The 22,944-nt window shown below is 43.4% G+C and overlaps 1 protein-coding gene across 1 annotated transcript in view; it reads right to left on the minus strand.

Annotated features, from left to right (window-relative positions):
* The window catches only part of UNC80 (unc-80 homolog, NALCN channel complex subunit), a 136,217-nt gene that overhangs the window by 35,656 nt on the left and 77,617 nt on the right, over positions 1 to 22,944 (minus strand). Inside the window, 16 exon segments of the mRNA XM_035892015.1 lie at positions 85 to 219; positions 3,021 to 3,289; positions 4,231 to 4,411; positions 6,745 to 6,846; positions 7,241 to 7,330; positions 8,218 to 8,312; positions 8,999 to 9,182; positions 9,997 to 10,083; positions 11,520 to 11,620; positions 13,126 to 13,269; positions 13,798 to 13,929; positions 14,748 to 14,934; positions 15,452 to 15,583; positions 15,964 to 16,145; positions 19,914 to 20,052; positions 20,790 to 20,897. Of these exon segments, the coding sequence (XP_035747908.1) occupies positions 85 to 219; positions 3,021 to 3,289; positions 4,231 to 4,411; positions 6,745 to 6,846; positions 7,241 to 7,330; positions 8,218 to 8,312; positions 8,999 to 9,182; positions 9,997 to 10,083; positions 11,520 to 11,620; positions 13,126 to 13,269; positions 13,798 to 13,929; positions 14,748 to 14,934; positions 15,452 to 15,583; positions 15,964 to 16,145; positions 19,914 to 20,052; positions 20,790 to 20,897 (2,268 nt within the window).

A 22,944-nucleotide genomic window follows, 5' to 3' on the forward strand; every position in this document is an offset into this window, starting at 1 on the left:
TGTTTGCTCTTTGTGATCTCTGATGGGGGCTGGCTGCACACACGGGCTTCCCCATGCCGAGAGCAGGGAATGGCTTTTACTCACAGGGAACTCCAGGAGAGGGGCCACGCTTGCAAACAGCTGAAGAATAAAGGGCTTGCGATGCAGGATGTAGAACTGGCGGCATGCAAACTCAATCGCTTGGCGTAGCTGTGGGTTGCTTTCATAGTCGGCGTATACCTGAGCAAATGAAAAAGGATATGGCAGTACTGCTCCAGAGAAAGGGCCTTTCATCTCCTAACCCCAGGCTGAACCTACAGCCTTGTCACTCCTGATATATTTGCCTACTGTTTTTAAAGATGGAGACTTATCCGCCCTCCTTGGCAATGCATTTCAGGGACAAACTATCCTTAGAAAAAAAATGTTTGCTTGCTTCAACCTTCTTTGTCACAGCTTTAGTCCATTGGTTTTTGTCCTATGTATCAGAGGTAGATTCCTCCCCTCTCCTTCCTAGAAGCACTTGTTTGAAGCTTTCTTCCTCAACCTTCATCTTTTTCAGTTAATCAGATCCTGGCTCCTTTCTCACATCACATGTTTTCTAGATGTACACCCCTCTTCCAGTCTGCAGTCTCTTCAGTGAACTGACGATTTTTGTGTAGCAGCCAGCACAAAGCCAGCACTTCACAGTCAGGAGCTCTGCTGACAGGAGCAGCAGAATTATTACATGTTTCTTTCACAAGATCTGTATAGTAACCCCAGAATGGCACTTGAGATCTTTTCTTTTACCTTTTTATCCTTCAACAGAAAGACACTGTTGATTCATGTTTAGCTTCAGACCTATAACAACTCCAGTAGTCTGTTCTGCAGAAGTGTTACTGAATCAGCTACTTTCCCTTCCATATTTATGTGGCCGATTATTCATAAGTAAGGACCTACGCTTGTCCAACCTGATCAACATAATTTGCTTTTCATTCCTTTTTTTCAGACTGCATCTCTAGTTTGTCAAGATCATTTGACCTCCCAGCCTGTTCTCCAACACACTTACACCCACTTTTAAGATATTTTAAGGTTTTTAGAGTGGCATTTCCTTCAGGGCTGGCCACTGAACCGTGCAGCCAATGTGTTTCCAAAAGATGTGGGATTTGTTTCTCAGTTATGCAAACAGTATAAATTGCTAGGAACAACTTTACTGTGCTTCCTTCTTCTGTCCATTTCAATTGACTGTCTGCACCTCTCTGCTGGTACAAAGCTGTGGGAGGTTTGGGGTTGGGATGGAAGAAATTCTCTACAATGAGGGCAGTGAAACACTGGAAGGGGTTGCCCAGAGAGGTGATGGAGGCCTCATCCCTGGAAACATTCAAGGCCAGGTTGGACAGGGCTCTGAGCAACCTAATTCGGTTAAAGATGTCCCTGCTTACTGCAGGGGGGTTGGGCTAGATGGCCTCTCAAGGTCCCTTCCAACCCAAGACATTCTATGATTCTATGGGCAGTATTTTCTTGCTATTTGGCTGGCAAGAGGTAATGGTGAGATTTTACGGTAGTGCAAAATTCACATTACAGCATGGGGCTCGTGAAGGTTTCTAAAAAAACTATTAGTGTGAGAGACCTTTGCAGAGATGTATTCACTCCTCAGTAGCCTCGCTGGCTGAAGAGCTTAGGAGGACAGCCAGTCACCATGGCCTGTTACGCTTGCAAGACGTCATTCACTTGAGAAAAGGGAAATTATTAACTGTATATGCATTTCACCAAGAAAAGCGGAGAAACCTGCAACAAAAAGGGCCCTGTGGGGCTATGCACATGTATGCATCAGGAATTAAGCTATAATGGATGGCTCAGGCCCCAAAGTGGTAGAATAATTTGTCTGTGATGCCCACAGACAAACCAGCTGATCTTGGGTGCCTGGAACAGAGATGTGAGGGTCTGCAAAAACAAACAAGCTTAGCAACACTCGGTTTTTCTTTTGGAATTGCTTTTTTGCCTCCCATGAGTGGTATTTTATTAATTCAGTAGTTGGTAATAATTGGTAAGGGGCAGGGAGGAGGGAAGAATTACAAAACTAATTTCACTCAGTATGAAAAATGATAATGAAGGGAGAGTCCTTCACAGGACTGAACAGTTACTGCCAAGTGCTTCAAATTAATTAATAAATTTATTTTATTTCAAAATGTTTTGTTTCTAATGAATAAACCCATGCACTGCAGACCTGGATCAAATACATAATTACCTAACCGTGTAAGGCATGATATTAGAGTTTTCAGTTACTAAAGATTTTGTTTAGATAGTTAAATTCATCACTGATCCTAATTATTGTGCTCTGTTAACCATGCTAAAAAGAACGTACCTAGGGATGTCATGGTCATTGCTTCTTTTACAGAAACAATAGGTTTTTCTGTATTTGCATTATATTACTAAATCTCTATTTCGGTACTGTCTTTGAGCCCTGCAGAAATAATATTTCTGTCTGTAAAAGAACTACATTGTTGGTTTTTTTTTTTTATTTTCAGTATCTGATTTTTCCCAAATGTCAACAGGAGAAAAGGCATGCTTGTACACCTCAAAGTGAAGAGAAACTCCACCTCTAATACTTGTAGTATTTATCATCACTCACATGAAAAGACAACATACAGTTTCTCATAAACACTTAGTGTTATTTTCTGTTGCTATTCAAATTGCAGATAATATAGTTATCATACATCCCTGGAGGAAAAAAACACTGAGGGAGACCCAAGGTCCAAAAATTTCCAATGTCCAATGTCACATTTCGGTGTAGAAATACATAGTAAGGGAAACAGACATTCATCTATTTAACATAAAGAAGAAAAGAAAATGTAGTTCATTTACTCAAGAACAAAAGGGAGTGTAGTCTCAGGAACACTGATCTGGGCCATCCTGCCCTGATTTCTTGTTTGTCTTCTTTGGGGGCCCCCCAAATCAGTCACCTCACTGTGACTCAGCAGTATAGTTTCCCCATTAGCAGTCAGTTCTATAACCAAGGACTTTCTCGGAAGCCTGCTCTCGGACTGTTGATGGAAATGGCTCACCTGCAACATGCTGGGGAGGACCCACTGGTACCCGCTGAGGGAGAAGAGGTGGTTAAAGTGCACGGCTGTGTTGATGACCGTGGCAGCGTACTGCCTTAACAGGGCACTGTCCTCGGGGTGCAGGATCAGGGCACCGTTGAAGACGTTCAAGAACAGCATGATCTCATCCCCCCAGGGGAACTCGCTGGGCATGCCAAGGAACATCTCCTCCAGCAGCTTAATCCACAAGCTTTTCTGAAGTGTGTCCAGACCAAAGAGCTCTTTCCCAGCTGCAGGGGAGAAGAGGTGACAGCAATCAACTCTGCCCACCACAGCCAGTCTCACAACATTTCCAGAGGCCAAAAGCCTCTCCAAAGAACAATCCCACAACACTGACCCTTGTTCTGCCTTTTTAAAATCATTTCACCCATCCTGTACTTTTGGAAGTGCCCACGGGGCTTGAGCAAACCTTGACTGGAAGCGACACACATGAAGATGAAGGATGATGAATATCACACATCTCATTAAATCTGCTCCCCACTGGTTGGAAATTCTCCTCTTAAAAAGCTAAAGCAGATCTGAGCTTGTACATGCATCATCTGCCCCACACAACCCAAACAGCTCTGTGGATTTTGCTGAATTTTTATCCTTGAGGTGTCCCACACATTACAGGACATTGATGCAGAGTTACAATAATGTTTCTGAAAGCAAGTGCCTTTAGGGCCTGTTACAGAACTTGCCAATGCTTACTATCCTGCAACAGTGTCCTGTTTAATCCCCAAGTCAAGCTGGAAATACTACTTGACTTTCAGAGCAACGTTTCTAAAATGAGGACTGTTTCTATATCCCTGCTGCAGAATTTGCCCAGTCTTCATTGAAAGTCCATTGCTTCCTCAAGGTGGATGGCAAAGGACTCTGAGCAATCCTTTTGAGGTGCAGTTATGCTACTGGACACAGTATTCCAGCTGTAGTTTCGTGCATAATTTTAATATATAATTATAATTTATTCTCATTTGGGGCCAAAGAAAGTGGCTTTGTCTGGAGACCTCTAACAGCAAAGCCCTTCCTGTTGTTGTGCTTATAAACCAACAACTATGTAATATTTTCCCTAGGAAGAGATCTATCTGCTTTCAGTAATGCTAGAAGTCTGTACATTTCTAAGGCAAATGAAGTGCACAGAAACCTTCTGGGCTCTGTACAACCACCAGAGAAAGCTATCAAAAGGCCCTACCCTGGGGATCGCTGAAGAGTGAAAACTCAGCATCAATGGCACTTCGGGGAAATGAAGGCAAGCGGAGGAGGTCTTCCTGAAGCATAGATACATGGGATTGCTTGTGGGCAGTAGGGATTTTCTGTGTCAGCGATATGAGGAACAACACCCGTCCTACCTCTTCTAGCTTGCGGGTGAACACCTGAGAGAAAAAGACACATGGATCAGAATCAGTCTTATCAAGAAGTTCTTTACAACATATATGCACTTTTCTAGGTTAGCTTCCATGCTGCACTCATGGCCCAGAGAAACCTGTTGACATTGACAGGGCTAGTGCTGCACCCTTTCGCTAGAATTTGTATGACCACTGTTCTTCGGCCCAGCTCAGCAAAGATGGATCGTGCTTGTAAAAGAGGTTTTAACAACACTTTCTATTTCAGTCTCATGGAGGACCCTGAGTGGTTGCCAAGCACTTTGCAACTGTGCCGTGGGGTCTTTTGTAGATTAATGTGAGCTTTGCCAGTGTGATCCCCAAGGCAGTCAGAGGGAAACCAATTCCAAAATGAAAGCCATACAGCTGCAGTTGCTCTCTGCAAGGTCTTGGACTATAGTTAACATGAGGATGGAATGGTTATCTACCTTCTGGTTTGAGTCTGGCTCATGTCTGGCCATAGAAAGTGTATGTATAGCTTTAAAAGAAAAGTAGTCAATAAAACAGAGCAGACCAGATTCTGAGTTACTGTAAACAAGCAAAGTCCTGCTGACTTCAGAGTATCGCCTCTGTTTTACACCAACTGGGAAACTGAGTTTCATTCTACCAGCCTCCCTTGAACTTCTGACTGATAGGACTAGTCAGGCTAGCAATTTTATTTTGATGCTAAAAGTAACCATAAGGCAGAGTGATGCTCAGCAGTAGAAGCAACTGTCTTTGGAAGCAGTTTCGAGACAGCTCTTAGCTACTGGGATGAAGCCAAAACTTGAAGCATGTGGCTTAACATGTGACAAAGCTCAGTGTCCCACATCCTGCAGCTGCTATGACCTTGCTCTGAAGTGCACTCTGCTTAGAATTGGGTGCTCAATCAATCAACCAACAGTAAAGAAAGTACTTTTCCATGGCTTGCTGCTCTGTGGGTAGACTCTACAGTGCTGTTTTCTTTGCTGAAGCTGGATGTTGTCCAGCAACTTCTAGCATGACTACAGAGAGGCTGGTAGATGCTTGGTTTAAGTTTTACCTTAGAAATATTTTGGCCTCTAAGTATGCAAAATAGAAAAATGTGGAGTGTAAAATAACGCCCTGACAAAACCAGACAGGCCATTTCAATTTTTTGGGGTCATGTAGAGCATATCAAACACATTTATTTGATATATGGGATACGTCTCCTGGAACCACAGTGAGAATAATTTCTGGCAGAAAAGCAACCAAAATGATCCCAAGCAATTTCAGATTTTTATAGACTTTCTGCTGACAGATGCTGCACATGAAATATTTCCCTATGCTGTACCGTACACATATGAGAGAGTATTAACTATATGCTCCATTATTTTAGCTGCTAGTCCCTCTTAAGAAGCTTTATAGCTGCTTTTTGTAACCATTCTTGATGATATTCTCCTGTCCCTGCACTCGCATTGCCAGGGTCACAACTATAGTAGCTGCTTTTTGGCTAGAATAATACAACTGTTAATACCAAACGCATTCGGTTTAACCACATTCCCCCTCCTTTTTATTTCCTGCTTATTGTCATCCTTTGCAGGTACTGCTAGAGCAACTTTTCCCTAAACACTCAAGCCTGTGCTACTGAGACAGACTTGCTTTCGTGGAAAACAGAGCATGTGGCTTCCACAGGCAGAGCAAGCTCAATACCATTGTCTTACTGTCTAAAGAAATGATACTTGAAGGGGTTTGCAGCACACGAAAGGCACTGCCCTGCCACTTTAGTTAGGGTTTAGTTCCTAAGGGAGAGCTCCTGGGAGCTACAGAACATTAGCAGAATTGGACAGATTAGCAAGTCATGAGGCTGGAAGATGGGGAGGAAGGTGCTCTTCACCTCTGGGAGGAGCTATGGTAAGGCTGGCATCCAAGGGGAGGGCAAGGAAGAGAGGCAGGTAACATTCTTTACAGTGAGAGGACAGAGAGGAAGGTAGAACAGATAATTCCTGCTACACAGCCAGACAGACTCGAGAAGAAAAGGTCTTAAATGGGTTCCTAAAGAGCCAGAGGTCATGTTAAAGAAAGGAATAAGCAACTTCTGAGGCTGAGGCAACCAAAGTGTAGGCCAAGTGTAGGAGAATGGAAAATGATCCGTCTAAAAGAAGCTGGCTGGAGAGAGCAGGAAGGAATTTGCATTGCATTCTTTGACTCTTCTTAAAACACCATACACCCATCCAATGGTGCCAGGGTAGATTTCATGCCAATTGCTGCTTCTCCAGCAAAGCTCTCTATTTGCATGCAGCATGAGTGAAGGCCCTTAAAAGAAAAAGAAAGGTTTATCTACAGGGTTTGTTTCTGGGCAGAGGTGTTTCGTAACAGTAAGATACCTGCTTCTGAATGAGCTCTTGACCTTTTTCTGGATGCATCTGTACAAGGTTGAGCTGGGGAGAAACTGACCTCCGGAAAGGATAGATGTCACGGACATATGTCTGCCAGGAAAGGAAACAAGAGTGTCTTAAACAAATGCAATCGTAACAGCATCACTCAACAGAACAGAATAAAAGGCCCTTTAGTCCTTTCTGAAGCTTTTGGGTAGGGGCTTTCAGACAGTACCAGGCATCACAGAAGAGCATAAACAGCAGAGAAATTTGATCTTTTCTAAGAAAGCTAGACATTAATGACTCAGGAGCAAGGGACTCCACTTTTGCTTCTTCCCTCTTCTGTCAAACTCCAATCTTTCACCACACACCAGAAAACACCCAATATGTGGTGCCCACAGGCCAGAATTCTGTCTGTTTATGGGCTGCTTGTTCTCCTGTAGGTAACCCCGATGTTTAAAAAGTGTAGAGATGGAAAGAACAAAGGACCTGACCTTTGCATTACCTTGTTGTAATGAATAAGATTCCATCGCTTATCCATTAAAAAGTAATGAGAAGACTGTGTTTCAGGTATGTTAAAAAACTCCAAACACTCCTGAAGAAGAAGAAAGAAAACCATCCTGTTACACATTAGCTGTCTTGTTCAAAGACCACAACATCCAAAAGAAGAATATCCAGCTAATAATGTATAAAGGCACAAACCTGCATGCCTCGGTCAGGCTGGTACACTCTTCTGGCATTAATTCTTAATTTCTATTTGTAATCATAAAGTACATGAATATGTTTGTAATAATCAAGGCATGCTGATATCACAGTCCTGACAACTGGTGTTACTTGTTTTGATGTCTTCATATAGCACGTATTTGTCTGGCTATATCAACCACATGGGCATTGCTTTCCATACTATATATTTATCAAGCTTTAGCGATAGGTGAGGTACAGAGACACTAAAGTTCAGATCCTTCAAAGCACTGACATGTGTGATTCCCTTTAAAATTTAACGTAGTTGGACAAACTGAATGCTTTTACAAATCTGTTTCCTATGTGGCTCAGTTAAGGCCACCCAGGAAATCTCCCAGATCCCAAGATATTATCGTGGCTACAGAACTGTCATTTCTACTCTGATCTTGATCATTCTGTTTAATCTTTAGTGTTGATAAAACCAAACATTTAAATGAGTTATGTATTTATACAAAGGATGGTATACAGCAAATACCCAACAGACTGCTGTGTCTTCAAATGTAGTTGCGTTTGTGGCGTTTTGGCTGTCTGTGAGGTCAGGGCATTTCTATTATCTTTCATATGGGATCCTGTTTCTTGCGACTAAGGTCTCCTCATACAGAGACAGAAACAGCTGTTACAGCAAAACCTCTGTCTCCCACACTGGAACAGGATGATCAGGCAGAATGAAATGCTGGCATACAGGTATTGCAGGTAAACGTACTATTAAGCAGATTGTCTGGTTCAAAAACTCACTCTTACCTTCAGAAGAGCCTCAAACTGTGTGTCCTCATGGACTGGTAGCTGAGTTGGGATGTCACACTCATTCTGTCCATGCACAACAAGGGTCTTTGTGCCTAAAGGAAGAAAAGCAGTTACATTCTCTCTGGCCTCTTTAATTAACTCAATTTCAAAAGACTGCCCGTGGAGGAAAAATGATAGTTAAAATTCATTCCTGAGCAGACAGACAATGCTGGTCCTGTCTGGAATCCATTACATATTGTTAGCATAGTCTCACACGTCTACAGTTAATGAGAAATTGATCTGTTCCTAAAGGATTGAGCTGGCTTTAGAAGCAACTGTCACTCTGAGGAAGGAACAAACCTAAAAGGTCAAATCTGTTTTTCACAAGATATCTCCTGCCTGACTTGTGATGTCCTAGGCTCACAGCATGCTCTTCTTGAGCTCTCTCAAGACTTAAATGAGGGGTTGCATCAAATCAAACTGAGTCTGAATGGTACAGCCTTACAGTGATCATCCTGCCAGCCTTTCACAGCCCAACTGGCACAAAGCTCTGGGTTGAAAAGACTGTTCCAATTCACTTTTCGTTTGCTTTTTTTTAGAGCTCTTAAAATGGCTTCCTGAATCTCAGGGAATTAGAGGGGGAATTTATTGACTGAATCCTCAACTCAAGGAAAACTGACTTAGAATATGCGGCCATTTGTAGCAGGTCTTTTTCTGATCCAGTTCTGATGGATCTCCTCTTTAGTGGAGGGGTCGTGAACCCGGAAGCGAAGGAGATTTAAAGACTCATTTCTTATACCTGGCATTGAGGCAGTCACCAGCAGCTTCACTTCACATTGTTCCTTCTTCATAGTCTGCTTGAGATCCTTGAAGAACAGTCCTTCTACATAACCCACCACTTCCCAAAGGAAGGTAAGTGTGGCAGAAATGGCATCCATGCCCCATTCACACGGAGTGCGTACAAAATACATGATCAGTCCTACCTGAAGGTAATAAGTAAGAGGAATATCAGGTTATACACACTCTTAACTGTGCAGAGCATAGTGTAAACACAGAACAAGAATATTGTTCTATCTTTCTTCACTAAGAGGGATAAACTCATTAAACTTGTGTCCTGAAAGTTTATACATAATGCAGAACAATCTGCCTGTACTAGTCTTCCTTTTTCTAGAGAGGCTGAGGGGTGGGGGCAAAAAGTACTGTGTGTAGTGCAGCCTTAAAAGCCATTGTAGATGAGGAAAAGGGAGAACCTCTGCAGTAAGAGAATCCCTATGCCTTCTGCTCTGATGCACTGCCACATAGGCCACTCACAAACAGGGGGCTCCTGCATAGCATACAAGATGCAGCATACATCTTGTCTGTTCTTTCATCTCCTAACTGAAAGAACTGCAGAAAATGCATTTTTCACAGTCTAAATAGAAGCTACTACATTTGCTCCAATAGGACTGTACAAGAGCAAAGCACTTTCTGAATCAAAATTAAATAAAATAATTAAAGGTTGCTGGCATTGGGATCCTTCTATTGGTCTACACCTCATTGTCCGTGGTTCAGTTCAGAAATACATGACAGGTTGCTTAGGGGTTTAATAAAAAGTTAAAGGTTCCTTTTCCTCTTCCTAGAAGGAAAGAAAGACTGGTGTAAGCCTGGTGGCTTGCACCCACAGCCAGAAGCAGGTATGAGCTATAAAGGAAAAGCTAAGAGCATTTATTTCCTTGCAGATTGTGACATTAACTTCTTAGGACACATACAGGCAGAGGTGAGATTCTGGGCTGCACAGTGGACCCACAAGCTACTCACCAAGTAGTTAAAGAGGATATGAGATGTCTGGGCGGGGAAGTCTCCAATGTTCAACAAAAGCTTCCTTAACATATACATCAGCTCATCCTGGAAAAAGAGCAAATGGTTTTTCTTTCCCTCATGAAATGGAGAATGGATTTATTCCTTTTGTCCTCCCCGGTTTTGTTTCTTCCCATTTTTCCATACTCCCTTGTTCAGCTCTGTCTCTTGGTGCATGAAGTAGAACTACATGCCTGTGACTGCTCCCACATTTCCCAAAGTAAGGCCCAGGGCACAGCAACCCAGGTCAATGTCTTTTTTCATCTGAGAGGGGCCAATACTGCCTATTGCAATTGGTACTTGACTGCAGCATCCGCATCCTGCACTTCTCTCCCTGTAATAATCCCTGTGTTGCTTATCACAACAAATGACTGCCTATATGATCTGTGAAATCTAGTTCAGCTCAACTCAGTAACTGGCTGCTGGGTAGGAGGTGGGGGCAGAATCTAACTTTTTCTTCCTTTAGAGGCTGCCTGCTTTAAATGTAGACTAATGCATTTCTTATGGTGGGAAGGGGGGGTAGAGGGGAAGGAATCTCACTGTCAGCTATGGACAAACAGACCACGTCATAAATTTCTTCTATGGCCCTCACCCTCTTAACCCATGGCGCATTTGAGCTACAGTTAGGGGCATGAGTATGCATAGGACAACCCATGCCAGTGATACATCTGCTGAAGGCTTCCAATGAAATACACCTATTCTCTGTGTTCTGTACTCATGGCTGTAGCAGGCTTATGAAGAGATGGTAAAACAGCAGGCTATGCTAGCTCGGAGGCTGCTGGGGCTGGACAGTGTATCGCTTCCTTCTCAAAGATACTTAACAAACAGAAGCCACCCTGTGAACTTAAATGGAAGCTTTGCGGACTATGGCTGAGAAGTCTCAGGAATAGTGAGACCACTGAGACCTGATTACTCAAGGAACCGAAAAGCAGCCTTTCCTGGCCCTTCTTGAGGTTTAATATTCATTTTGTAGTCAGTTCTTAGGTGGTGGTTTGGAAGATGAGGACAGTGATATGATTGATATCGTACACTGAGTGAGGTGAGAAAATGACATGGAGAGTCTCGCTGCCTTTCATCCAGTCAGAAGTGGTATGCTTTTCTTCTATAAAGCTTAGCCATGGCACTAGGAAATGGTCTAATAAGCCAGGGAGAGAAAAGGCCACCCCCAGCTTTCAGGGAAAGCTGAACAGAGTGGCATGGGTGAGGCAATACTGCCTGTGTTAGAAAGGGTTGTGTTTCACTAAAAAGGCGTTCAAAGCTTTCCTTAGAGCAAGTCGGATCCTTGGTGGTGGTAAATCAGCTATGTCCCATTTACATTAGTGGACAGAGATTGAAGCCAACTGATGATATGGTCCAAAAGACTTTGAGCTACCTTATAATAGCAAATGTTCTTTTTCAGTGGTGCCCACAGAGTGATTCTGCTTGCAGCTGTGCTCCCCTGCTCTAAGCGATGCATAAACCCACTGGGGAGAGGAAGAATTTACCTGTCGGTTGCTGATTGTGAGCTTCTCAAGGAAATGGCGCAAAACTGTAGAGGGGTCTTCAATTAAGCAGTTCCACAGGACCTGCTGAGCAACAGCACTTACTGTAAAAAAGAAAGAAAACAAAGTCAAAACCGTCTCCCTTGGAAAAGCCTTGAACTGGTGTGCTCAGACGCAAAAGTTCCTAGCCTTCTACCACAGTTGTCATTTTTGTAGTGAAACACACTGGAGCCTCTATGAGGCACTAGGATTCCCGGTCACCAGTGCAGTCATCTCAAGCAGTAATGATAGGTCAAATATTTGAACCTTCCCTGGCTACTAGTGATACGGCAGAAAGCACTTCACCACTGCACTCAGAGGCATAATAAAGAAATAACTATTTGGATTCACAGCTCCAGATGGACAAATCTGGCAATTAAAAAGCAGAAAGTCATATACTTTTCTGTTCATGCATAGAAGTTGAATTTCATGGTGATTCATCAAGTGATTTTATCTGGTATTGGTGGACAGTATTAGGTAGTCAGCAGGGAATTGTGTTGATGATCAACTCCCCAAAGTGTAATTAATTGCAATCCTGTGAAGATTAACAACAACAGAGAATTATTCTTTCTGTACTCAGTCACTGATCACAAAGTGACACATACATTATTTAGGTGGCTGACTACACCCACCCAAAACTGAAAGCAAAGTGTAACAGAACGTTAAATATGCAGTCAGCTGACACGAAGAGTGATGAGAAAGGAAGGAAGGGCAACAGTCCACCACCGATAAACATTTTAGAGAAACAAATACAGAAAAAAATGTGTTCTTACTTTACAAATACATCACAGGTTAGAAACAAAATGTTCAAGCTATGTATAGGTGGCTTTCTGCTTGTCATAGGACCAAAGAAATGTTGGTGGGAATAGATCTCTGGAGGTCTCTAGTCCAAGCCCTGCTTGGAGCAGGACTGTTGGCAACACCAGATTATGCCAACCATGGATTTGACTAGCCAAGGCTTGATAACTGCTGTGGGTGGGAAATACACGGAGATTGCACTATGCTCCTGGTCATGAAGTTCCTTCCAAATTTCTGACCTGAACCTCCTAAGTTGCAACCTCTAAGTTAGAGTTCCTCTAACTCTGTTTCCTTTTCATCACACCAAGCAAGCCCAGCTTCTGCAATCACTTCTCACAGAACACCTGTTTTAGGCCTCTTACCACCCTGGTATCCCCCCACCTAGACCCTTTCCAGCCTCTCAACATCTTTCTTGAATTGGGGGCTTTTTTAGGGCCCCAAGAGAGCAAAAAAGCCTCACAACTGAACAAAAATAATGGAGAAAAAAAAGGAAAAGCTCTACAAAGTCACATTTCTGTTGTGAATCTACTTTCAAATAGCTTGTGAAGATTTAATAGATCATTCATAATCTTTTCAACAAACATATATACACTCATAACAATATATAGCACATACTACTTTTAGGACACATGAACTGTGAATACAAGGTTGTGTTACACCTCTTTTCCACTTTAGTTATGGCACCTAACAAACGTAAGCCATTGTTCAAAATGCTGGAAGGTTCTGCCACCCTTCTGAGCAAGAATCACATAAGTTTAATCTAGGTCAGTACCAGCTACTCCATCCTCCCGGACTTCTCCATCTTCCATCAAATGGACAATGGGGAGCACTGCTGCACAGATGCATGCTGGAAACACAGCTTGAGGTGGTTGTGGCACATGATGGTTTGGAGTATGCTCTGTAGCGTGTTCTTCATCTGGAGCAGTAAGAAGAGTAGAAGGTGAGTGTTAGTGAACAAGCCACGGTATTATCCAGGCAGGTTAACATAAACATTTATGTTAGGTGCTGTACAACCAGAACAAGATGATAGGCACGCTGATGGCTATGCAAGCACAGCAGGTTTACTGCTATCTCCAAGAAGGAACTGAGCCTCCAGCCAACTTCCTGACCTAGAACTTTCATTGTAAATATATGTTTTTTCAATTTACATTTCTCTTGTTGTATGGAACCCATTTTTCTTCTTGATGAAATCCCATTTCATTACCATTTTTCAGCCAGAGTGCTCTCCATGGCACTACTCTGTAAATGAAACATGAGGAGTAAGAGAAGACATTGCAACAGCAGGAGTGAATAAAATAATGCAAGGCAGTAATTTATTCTAAAGCGTCTCAAGCTTAGGAATACATTCAGCAAAAGAAAATGCCACCAGCTTTATGGATCAAGAGTAAAGTCTTCCAGTGAATGAAATCCTAGGAAAGGATACTCCAAAGTGAAGTCAACCCACCTTCTGCACTGACTGCTGACCGCACTGACCAGACAGAGCCACGGCGGAAAGAATAGTTCCTGTGAGATGTACTGGAGGTGCAGGACGGACTCACAGAGAGACGACGGGAGGCCAGATTGGCAACTTCTTCTACTGACAAAGAGAACAGGAAATGTCAATCCAGATCCAGCTGACAGACTTCAGGCAACTTTCTGAAGGGCAGCACTTACAACCAAATGGGAACACTGAAAGTTCAAGTTAGGTAACACTCAAAAGTCACAATTTAAAATCTATAAAGATCAGTCAGATAGGTAATTTGCTCACGCTTTGGAAACCAGCAGAGCATTGTTCCATAAGAGTGTTCAGAGCTTTGGTGAGTCACATTGCAACTGAATCAGCTCTGTACTTCTTTTCATCTACATCCTGTTAACCATCATGGTTGCTGGTGCTTAGTTTTTCCTAAGAACTGGGATTTCTGCTCACAGATTTCCCAGTGTATGTTTAGAACTGAAAATCACTGTACTTGCCTAATGGCGCTTATCTTGGAATGCCTTTAATGAAATATTTGTGCTCTGTTAGCCTGGACCAGTGAAAATCCTCACTCAAAGACTAAGCTTTTCATGACTCATTTCATGTAACTTTGGCCGTCTGAAAGTTTGGTACTGAGGTCGAGCTGGTCATCTAGGCTCCCCCACCAGTTGCCATAAAGGTAGAAATTGCCAGGGACAATTCAGCCCATCCTAAGCTACGTATCTTAAGACAGATACTGGCAGAGCGTGATTCCTCCCACCCTTTAATTATTAAAGGGTTAAAGTTAGAAAAGACAGATTTCATTCCTGAGCACACCAAAGCAGGGACTTTTCTAGCACTAACAATCAATGTTCCTGGACATCACACCCCCAAGCAGCGCTCTGTGTTGGTGGCACGTGCCCTCAGGTTCCTGGGACGCAGTTCCTGGCCCTGGAGCACACCTTCTTCTTCCTGCTCTGAGCTTGGCGTGCAGGTTGGCTCGTAGCAGGCCTCCTGAGTGATGGGAATGGCAGTGATGAGACTGGCTTCCCGGCCCAGGCGCTTCTTCTCTTCCTCCTGCTGCAGGTTCTTCAGGATGTGCTCTGCTCGCTGATGGGAACGTGACACAGCTCTGGCCGAAAATGACTTCTGCCAGAAAGAAAAGGGAAGAAACACAGCCTGAATCTGTTAGTTACACACACATCCTGCCTTTTCTGCCAGAGACCTCAGTGACATTCAGCAACTCAGTTTCTAAATACAAATCAGACTAGTGTTAGCTGAACAGAGATTCATCCGGAGACTCCTCTTGGAGCTATGCCTACAATAAGCCTTGGTGCAGGCTTCTCCCAAGAGACACCACATGAACCAGTGCAGAGAAAATGGTCTGTCAGACAGTTCACATGAACTAATCTTCTCTTGGAAAGACAACAGCTGTGTGCTCCTAAGATCTGAGTTACTGTCTCTCACAGGGATACGATAGGCAGCACAGTGCCTCAGTGAACAAACAGAAAAGCCTTATGCGTGCTCTACACGGACAGCGTACTAGATTTTTCCCAGCTGAGGAAGACAAGAAAACTCAGAGTTTAGCCCACATCTTTTGGCTTTACCTTACCCCATGCCGCTACAGAACAAAACCACTGCTTACTCTCACGATGTCTCTGCTTACCGACTGATCTTCATTTATAGGATCTTGCACGCTCCCGCTGCACTGAGGGACCCAGGGGGGGTCAAACATTGGCACGGATGGCATCCCCAGGACAGGAGAAGGCAGAGTGAAGTTTATACTTGGAGGAGGGATCTAACAAAGACACGAAAGACATTTTGTTACAGTAGACTGTTATCAATGTCAGTACTGCTAATTAAACGTGAGCACAAGTACCCAAGACATTAATTACCTCTGCAAGTTTTTCCCAACTCCATCTCTCACCACACTGTAACACCATGTATGACACTTATTTCTTTCTGTCTCTGATGTTTTTCCAGACCTGTGTCCCCGCTACACTCTCCCCATTTTATACAGGAGCTCTACGCATTACCTCCACCACTAGTGTGACTTAAACGACCATATTTTTTTTCTCTAAACAGATTTTCCGGCAATTTCACAGCAGTGTGTCATTATATACCTATCCCACAAGGCAAGCTTGCATGGCAACATTGTGTTTCAGGTGTCCTATCTACCTTAAAGATCTGTTGTGCTCCCTCTTCCATCCTTGGCCAGACTTGATACCTAAACCTCCAGAGTGTGTGAAATTTTAGGATGGCATTCAGTCTTTGCACTGTCTCTGGGTGATGAAATTCGGACATCAGCATGTCAGAAACGGCATCTGGCACTTTCACAGCACACAGCAGGAACATGGCAGCTGCAGGGAGAGAACATCTGATCATCTGTTTTCCTTAATAATGTGTTTATTTGGCAGAGAAAAACTGCGGCTGTACCCCCCCCCCTCTCCCCCCCCCTCCACACACACCCCAAAAGAAACCTAATCTTGGCTCCAGAAATGAGATCAGCAGTCTACCAGACCTAGTGAAAATTGCACAGCTTCATGAAACCAAGCACGTGTGATTTTGCCTTTTGGAGCCCCACAGCGTGACGTGTGATGCTTGCAAAAGGTTCTGGAAAACCTGCTTTTTAAAATGAAACACAGTTTTCCTCTTCTCACTAAAATTTCAGTCATGACCAGTTTAAAATAAGAAGCGTCTCTTGAAGTAACAGGACTAATTCAGTTTGGCTTTCAAAGTTTCCTCTTCCAAGTGATTTCTGTCATGACTAATAAAGGCTGGTTTAACAGAAGCTCAGCCTTCCCCTCAGAGCAGGAGGCAGTGCCCCAGCAGAGGCCTCGCCTGTCTACTTTCATGATAAAACCACACAGAAAGGTTCTTAGTTAAATGGGCACCATGCAATGATCGCAATCTACTTCCAAGAGAAAACAGAGTTGCTATGAATTGAGAGATGAAGGACCAGATCACAATGGAAAACAGCATGATCGGGGTTGAGCTGCCCCATAGTTGTTTCACTGGAGCGTATTTGAATATAAACAGACATAGTCCAACTCTATGCCGAAGGAGGCCAATTAATTTAGATGGGTGTCCGGGGGGCACTGGGCAGGAAACAAAAGCAGGGGGAGTTCAGTGGGTGTCAGAGAATCCATGACTGCTTTGACCAGTAGCTTGCTACAGATCACTGAAGACACCTTCTGTAGATTTGGTGGCTGTTCCTCCACAGTAGAAAGAGGACATTTGCCATCGTGTTTGCCTCAACACTTATTCAGAGGGTGCCAGGCAGGAGAGCTGGGCTAATGGGAGGCAGTCACAGAAAACCGAAGCTGCTCTTTGACTGCCTCGGTCCTGCCTTGCACTGCGAAGGCTCCCGTTCTCGCTCCAAAGTCCTGCTCTAAATCTGTAGGCACCCTGCTGTTCCACCAGCTCAGAGAACTTTCTACTTTTTGGTGTTTTTCAATGTAACTATGTCAAGTCTTAATAGGACTGATCTAAAAGCGTGAGCTCATACTGAAGTAACCAAAAAAAAGAAATACAGCCTTGGAAGAGGTCAGTAGATGGTGCTGTTGTACACTAACATGAGTTGGGTTTATCCAGCTTGTGGATAGCAACATTATGAGTTTTCAGGTTTTGACCTTGATGAATGTAATTTATGCTGGGGCTGAAATAATTTTCTACTAAAAAACCTACTACAGACCCTCAAATGGATTTTGGTCCTCCCTTCAGGAAGGGGAGAAGGAGGAAGATGTATCTCAGAGGCTGATTTGGAGAAGCACTCGTCAGTAAGAGTGGCAAAGCTCTGTTCCCTTCCCTGTGAGCCATGGTAAGTTTTTGATAAGAGAGAGAGAGTATCCAAAATTATTCCCCCAGAAAGGGACTTGAAGGGGAGAAAGGAGTGTGGTTTCAGGCAGCTTGTCCCTCTCCTTTGTTTTGCTCCTTTCTCTTCCTGTCTGCGCATTTGGCCTGGGAAAGACAAAGGTGAAGGGGAGAGCACAGAGAAGACCTGTGTGCTGAAGAAGTCCACTGTGCACTGGTGGAGCAGATGGAAATGGAGAGAAGCCTGAAGAACGTGAGATGTGGAGTCAACCAATGGACTTCAGGGCAGAATTCATTGCTAGCTGTGGAAATTGAAGGACTGGTAAGCTAGATCGAAAAGGGTAGCGATGTCCAAGGAGCACTTTAAAATGCTTGCATTGTTAGCAGCTTTTGATAAAAATGCCTGTAATTTAATATCCGGTGTAAGAACACCTGTGATGGCTCCTTTAGGTGCACAGATCTGGGGAAGATGGCGATCTTTAAGCCATTTCCCTGGGTGCTGGGGGAGGAGAAAGGTAGAATTTGAAAGTTGTGGAAGATTGTCTTACAAATGAATTTGATTGCTTTAATTTATGCTTTATTTAAGCAATCTGTATGTTGGGGGGGGAGGATGTTCACAGTTTCTAGGGTTGTGGCTCCTGATTTTGGAACACGTAGCAATAGCACCCACTGGTGATGAGGGTTTGGACAGGACAATAAGAATAGAAAGGACCTGCTGAGTCACCTCATCTCATCCCTCTCACAAACTCTTAAACCTCTGTTTTCCAGATCAAAGTCATCACAGAAAATCACACATCTTTATGCTACCATGGCTTACATAATTCTTCCTCCTTGCCTGGTCTGCTGTATTTATGGAGAACAACAGTATCCCATCTCAGTCTTCACCTGAATCCGTCAAATAAATATCCTCATCATATAGGCTCTTCATTCTTCCTCCTGTCCTAACAGTCTTTCATTGTACCTGTCCCATATAAGTGTCTCTCTCTTCACTGACCAGAATCGCACACGGATGTGCTGTGTTCTAGGTAATGGCACAATGTGCTTTACAACAGCATAAGTACTTTGAATCCCTAATGAAATACCTCTTCTGACACATTCTGACTGTATTTATTGTTTCCACAGCTGAATTCTACTTGGGAAGTCAGTCAACTTCTGGCCAACTGATACACTCCGAATTCCTCCAAACCTATATCAGTTTCATGGGGGAAGATCCAAGCTCATAGCAGAACAATCCTTCTTATTAGTTTGCAAGGACATAATTTTACAATTTGTAGTAATAGATTTCATCCCATGTCTGGAATTCCTTTTTCAAGGTAATACTCTCACAGGTACATGAAGTTCTAGTTTTCTTCTGTCTTAAAGATGGCTCTCAGTTATGTGTCATCACAAATGTCATCTGCAAAATTTAATACCAAGTGGAAATGGAAAATGTATAGAATCATAGAATCATTTAGGTTGCAAAAGACCTTTAAAATCATCAAGTCCAACCGTTAACCTAACCCTGACATCCCACCACTAAATCATGTCCCTAAGCACCACATCTACCTGTCTTTTAAACACCTCCAGGGATAGGAACTCGACCACTTCCCTGGGCAGCCCATTCCAATGCTTGACAACCCTTTCAGAATTTCTTCTTTCAATGAAGAAATTTTTCTTAATGTCCAACCTAAACCTGCCGTGGTGCAACTTGATGCCATTTCCTCTTGTCCTATTGCTTGTTACCTGGGAGAAGAGACCAACACCCACCTTGCTACAACCTCCTTTCAGGGGGTTGTAGAGGGCAATAAGGTCTCCCCTCAGCCTCCTTTTCTCCAGGCTAAACAATTTAGATAAATCCCATACCATAAAGCTACTTCTTGACCAATGCTGCTGTCTCCATGCAACGTGAGAATTTTCCTTTCAGCACAACAGAGGAGCTATGACAGTTACACTCTCACCCCCTTTCTCAGTTTTTGTAGCAGCCCTCAACTAACAATTTCCATGAGGCAACGTACAAAATATTTCAGTAAACCCTGGACAGATGAAATCACTGTGTTTCCTCTGCTTAGAAACCCAGCTAAACATGGAAACTAGTTTTGATGCTCTCTCATCATCCATCACAACCAGGGTCTGAGAGATTGCCTTCCCAATCCTTCTGATAACCTCTTCTGTACAGAGCACAAAAAACCACATGAAAGTCTATGAAAACCAAACAGTCCTCAGGAAACCCTCGGTGTCATCAAGATTCCTCCACTACAAAGCTGTCCTGCAAGGCCCGGTGACCTACTGTGAGTTGTGCAGGAGGGTAGCCATACTAAGCAGGTTTGTTCTCTTACCTGCTGCTCCAGCCATGTGCTCATCCACGCTGAGCAGGAGCTCCCAGGCTGCCGGCTGGATATCCCCATACATCTCTTCCGTGAGGATGGGAGCTGCCTTGATCAGCAGTGACAAAGGTGCAGGGGAGAGGCTCATTACCTGCAAAAGACCAAGCCGTGCCTTACAGCTGAGCTGTGCAAACCATCCACGGTGAACAACACACTCAGTAATTTTACCCTAGGTTTGGTCTGCAGATTACCTGCTGATAACCTCCACTTTCAGCCATCTCAGATAACGCTCTATAGAAGAATGTTGCTTTCAGCCTACACTGAAAGAGCAGTGTTCACAAGCTAGTTCCTTGAGTCTGTTGCCAGTCATTCATGTCACCAAAACACTGACAAAGAGGACAAAGGAAAAGCCAAACTCTCCCAAGGTGGTGCACAAACAGTGATACAGATCCATGAAAATCTCACAGACTGCCAAGAACAAACCTGTGAAGAGCCTGTTCCTTCTTCAGGAACACTGAACAAGAAAGAACAAAGAAAACTATTCCTGTAAACTGACAGGTTGTTTTTAAACACATTTGTGGATTTTTAATTTTTTTTTTAAATTTTAATTTTTTTACCCCAGCTTTGATACATGTGTCACTATGGGAAACCAGAGATGCAGACCACAATTTAATAGAGCCACATGTTTAAAGGATTCTTTGATGGGGTTACCTTAAGAGGTTTAAATTTAGCATTAGTCAGCTGGGGAAAACATGCAGGGCTGAACTGATTGATATTCAGGAACAACAGTTCTTCACACAGGCTTAGAGATCCATATACATTTTCCTTCTTGTCTAACCTAACATCTATGTATCAGCCTCCCTAACTAGCATATGGCCTGGTCAGTACCTGGTGCCTGATGTATTTTAACATTCCGGAGTCCTTCTTCCCTTCCAAGTTGATATCAATCACTCTCTTTTTTAGAGAGGGAGTTCTCAAGCATGACTTGTCTGAGCACTGAAAGGAAAAAAAAAAAGGAAATTTAGATTTCCCAAAATGTGGAAAGGGAGGAGATCATGTACAAGAGGAATTTCCATGCACTAGAAGATGTTTAGTACCAGAGCTGTAGCACAAAGCCTTCTCCTCTGCTGGCAACAGGCCTAATATCAGTGAGATGACATCTCTCCTCCAGTTTTCTTTTCTTTCTAACAATGCTTTTCCCAATAAAAGCTTAAGGCAGAAGCCAGTAGACCAAATGAGGAATGTGAGTGTGCCTTATGTAATCTTCACAGGAGGCACACCCATGTACTTCAGGAGAACAGTACTTTAAGCAAGGTAGAGGTAAAAAGGTCTATAGCTTCCCTCTAAAAAATTACCAACGGAGCTGTTAGTGTGTACAACACTGATTCCTCTCAGCTACATATAACTTATTTTCTTCCTCAGAAAGCATAGGTGACAACACATTTCAGGACTTGAGCTGATGCCTGCCTGAGAGTTGTCCCTAGCAGATTGCCTATGACAGTGATAGAATCATCAAATCATAGAATCATTTAGGTTGGAAAAGACCTTTAAAATCATCAAGTCCAACCGTTAACCTAACCCTGACATCCCACCACTAAACCATGTCCCTAAGCACCTCGTCTACCCGTCTTTTAAATACCTCCAGGGATGGGGACTTGACAGCTTCCCTGGGCAGCTCGTTCCAATGCTTGACAACCCTTTCAGTGAAGAAATTTTTCCTAATGTCCAACCTAAACCTGCTGTGGCGGAACTTGATGCCATTTCCTCTTGTCCTATTGCTTGTTACTTGCGAGAAGAGACCAACACCCACCTCCTTTCAGGGGGTTGTAGAGGGCAATAAGGTCTCCCCTCAGCCTCCTCTTCCCCAGACTAAACAACCCCAGTTCCCTCAGCTGCTCCTCATAAGCCTTGTGCTCCAGACCCCCCACCAGCTTTGTTGCTCTCCTCTGGACACATTATTCGTAATATCAAGGACTTTCCCCAGAATGCTAGGTTGTCGCAGACTCTTCTCAGTCTAGTAGCCTGCTGATTAACCCCAGGGGTCCTCATTTATCAGAGAGCTCACAAGCCCTGTGGAACACATAGCCAGGTCTGCTTATTGCAGCTACTTCCAGCCTTTCATTCTGCAAGCTGAGAGAGTAAAAGAGAGGTTCCTCTGGAACTCAGACAAATATGGAAATGGTGCCCATGCAGTCAGAGAAAGCAACACTTGAACAATACCAGAGCACAAGGAACCAGGATAAAAGGTCTACGGTTACATACAATTCAAAAGTTATCAATTGCTCTCCTGCAGTGAGGTCTGTACAAACACGGGACATGTGTTTGTAGGAAACTTTATTGTCCCCCAACCTCTTTTAAACTTGCTGTTGCTTAAAGGCTTTAATGGTTTAAGGGGTGACGAAAAGTGGATCACTTTGCCATACATCAAGGTTGGAGATGAAACTACACACAGTAATGCACAGTATTCTTTTGCTGCCTTTCATGAATGCTGCCAGCTGCTTGCCGCAAGCCTGCCTTCTGTAGAGGAAATGACGGCCTCTCTTCCTAAATAACTGATATGCTACTTTTCCGTGTCAGAGGAAATAGATGGGGGTTACAGTTTCCAGGAAAGCAGAATCATTTTCTGCTGCTTCATCTGCTCTGCGCTTTGTTCCATACAAATACCCTTTGATTTTCTAACCTGACAGGAAACAAACAATCTACTGGTTGACGAAGAAACATTACGAACTTGCCTCCTACTCCTTCGTTTTCCACTTACAGGGATGATAGCGTCTGTACCCAACTGAAATCTTGATGAGACTTTCATGTCATTTTTGTTTTCCAAGTTACTGTAAAGTAGTTGAATGACTCCACCATTACAAATATTCAGAATACCTGTAGTCTGTCTGTTGTGGTCAGGAATATGAAAGGATTAACCAACTGTTGACATGATTCAGTTGGTACCCAGGTGGGCACTTTACTGAAAGCAGAAATGTATTTCCACTGAAGGTAAAGGCACTGCTTACATGGCTAAAAAGGCACAAATATTATTTGAATATCCTGC

The sequence above is a fragment of the Egretta garzetta genome, unplaced genomic scaffold, assembly GCF_000687185.1.
Source record: "Egretta garzetta isolate BGI_Z169 unplaced genomic scaffold, ASM68718v1 scaffold230, whole genome shotgun sequence".
NCBI lineage: Eukaryota > Metazoa > Chordata > Aves > Pelecaniformes > Ardeidae > Egretta > Egretta garzetta.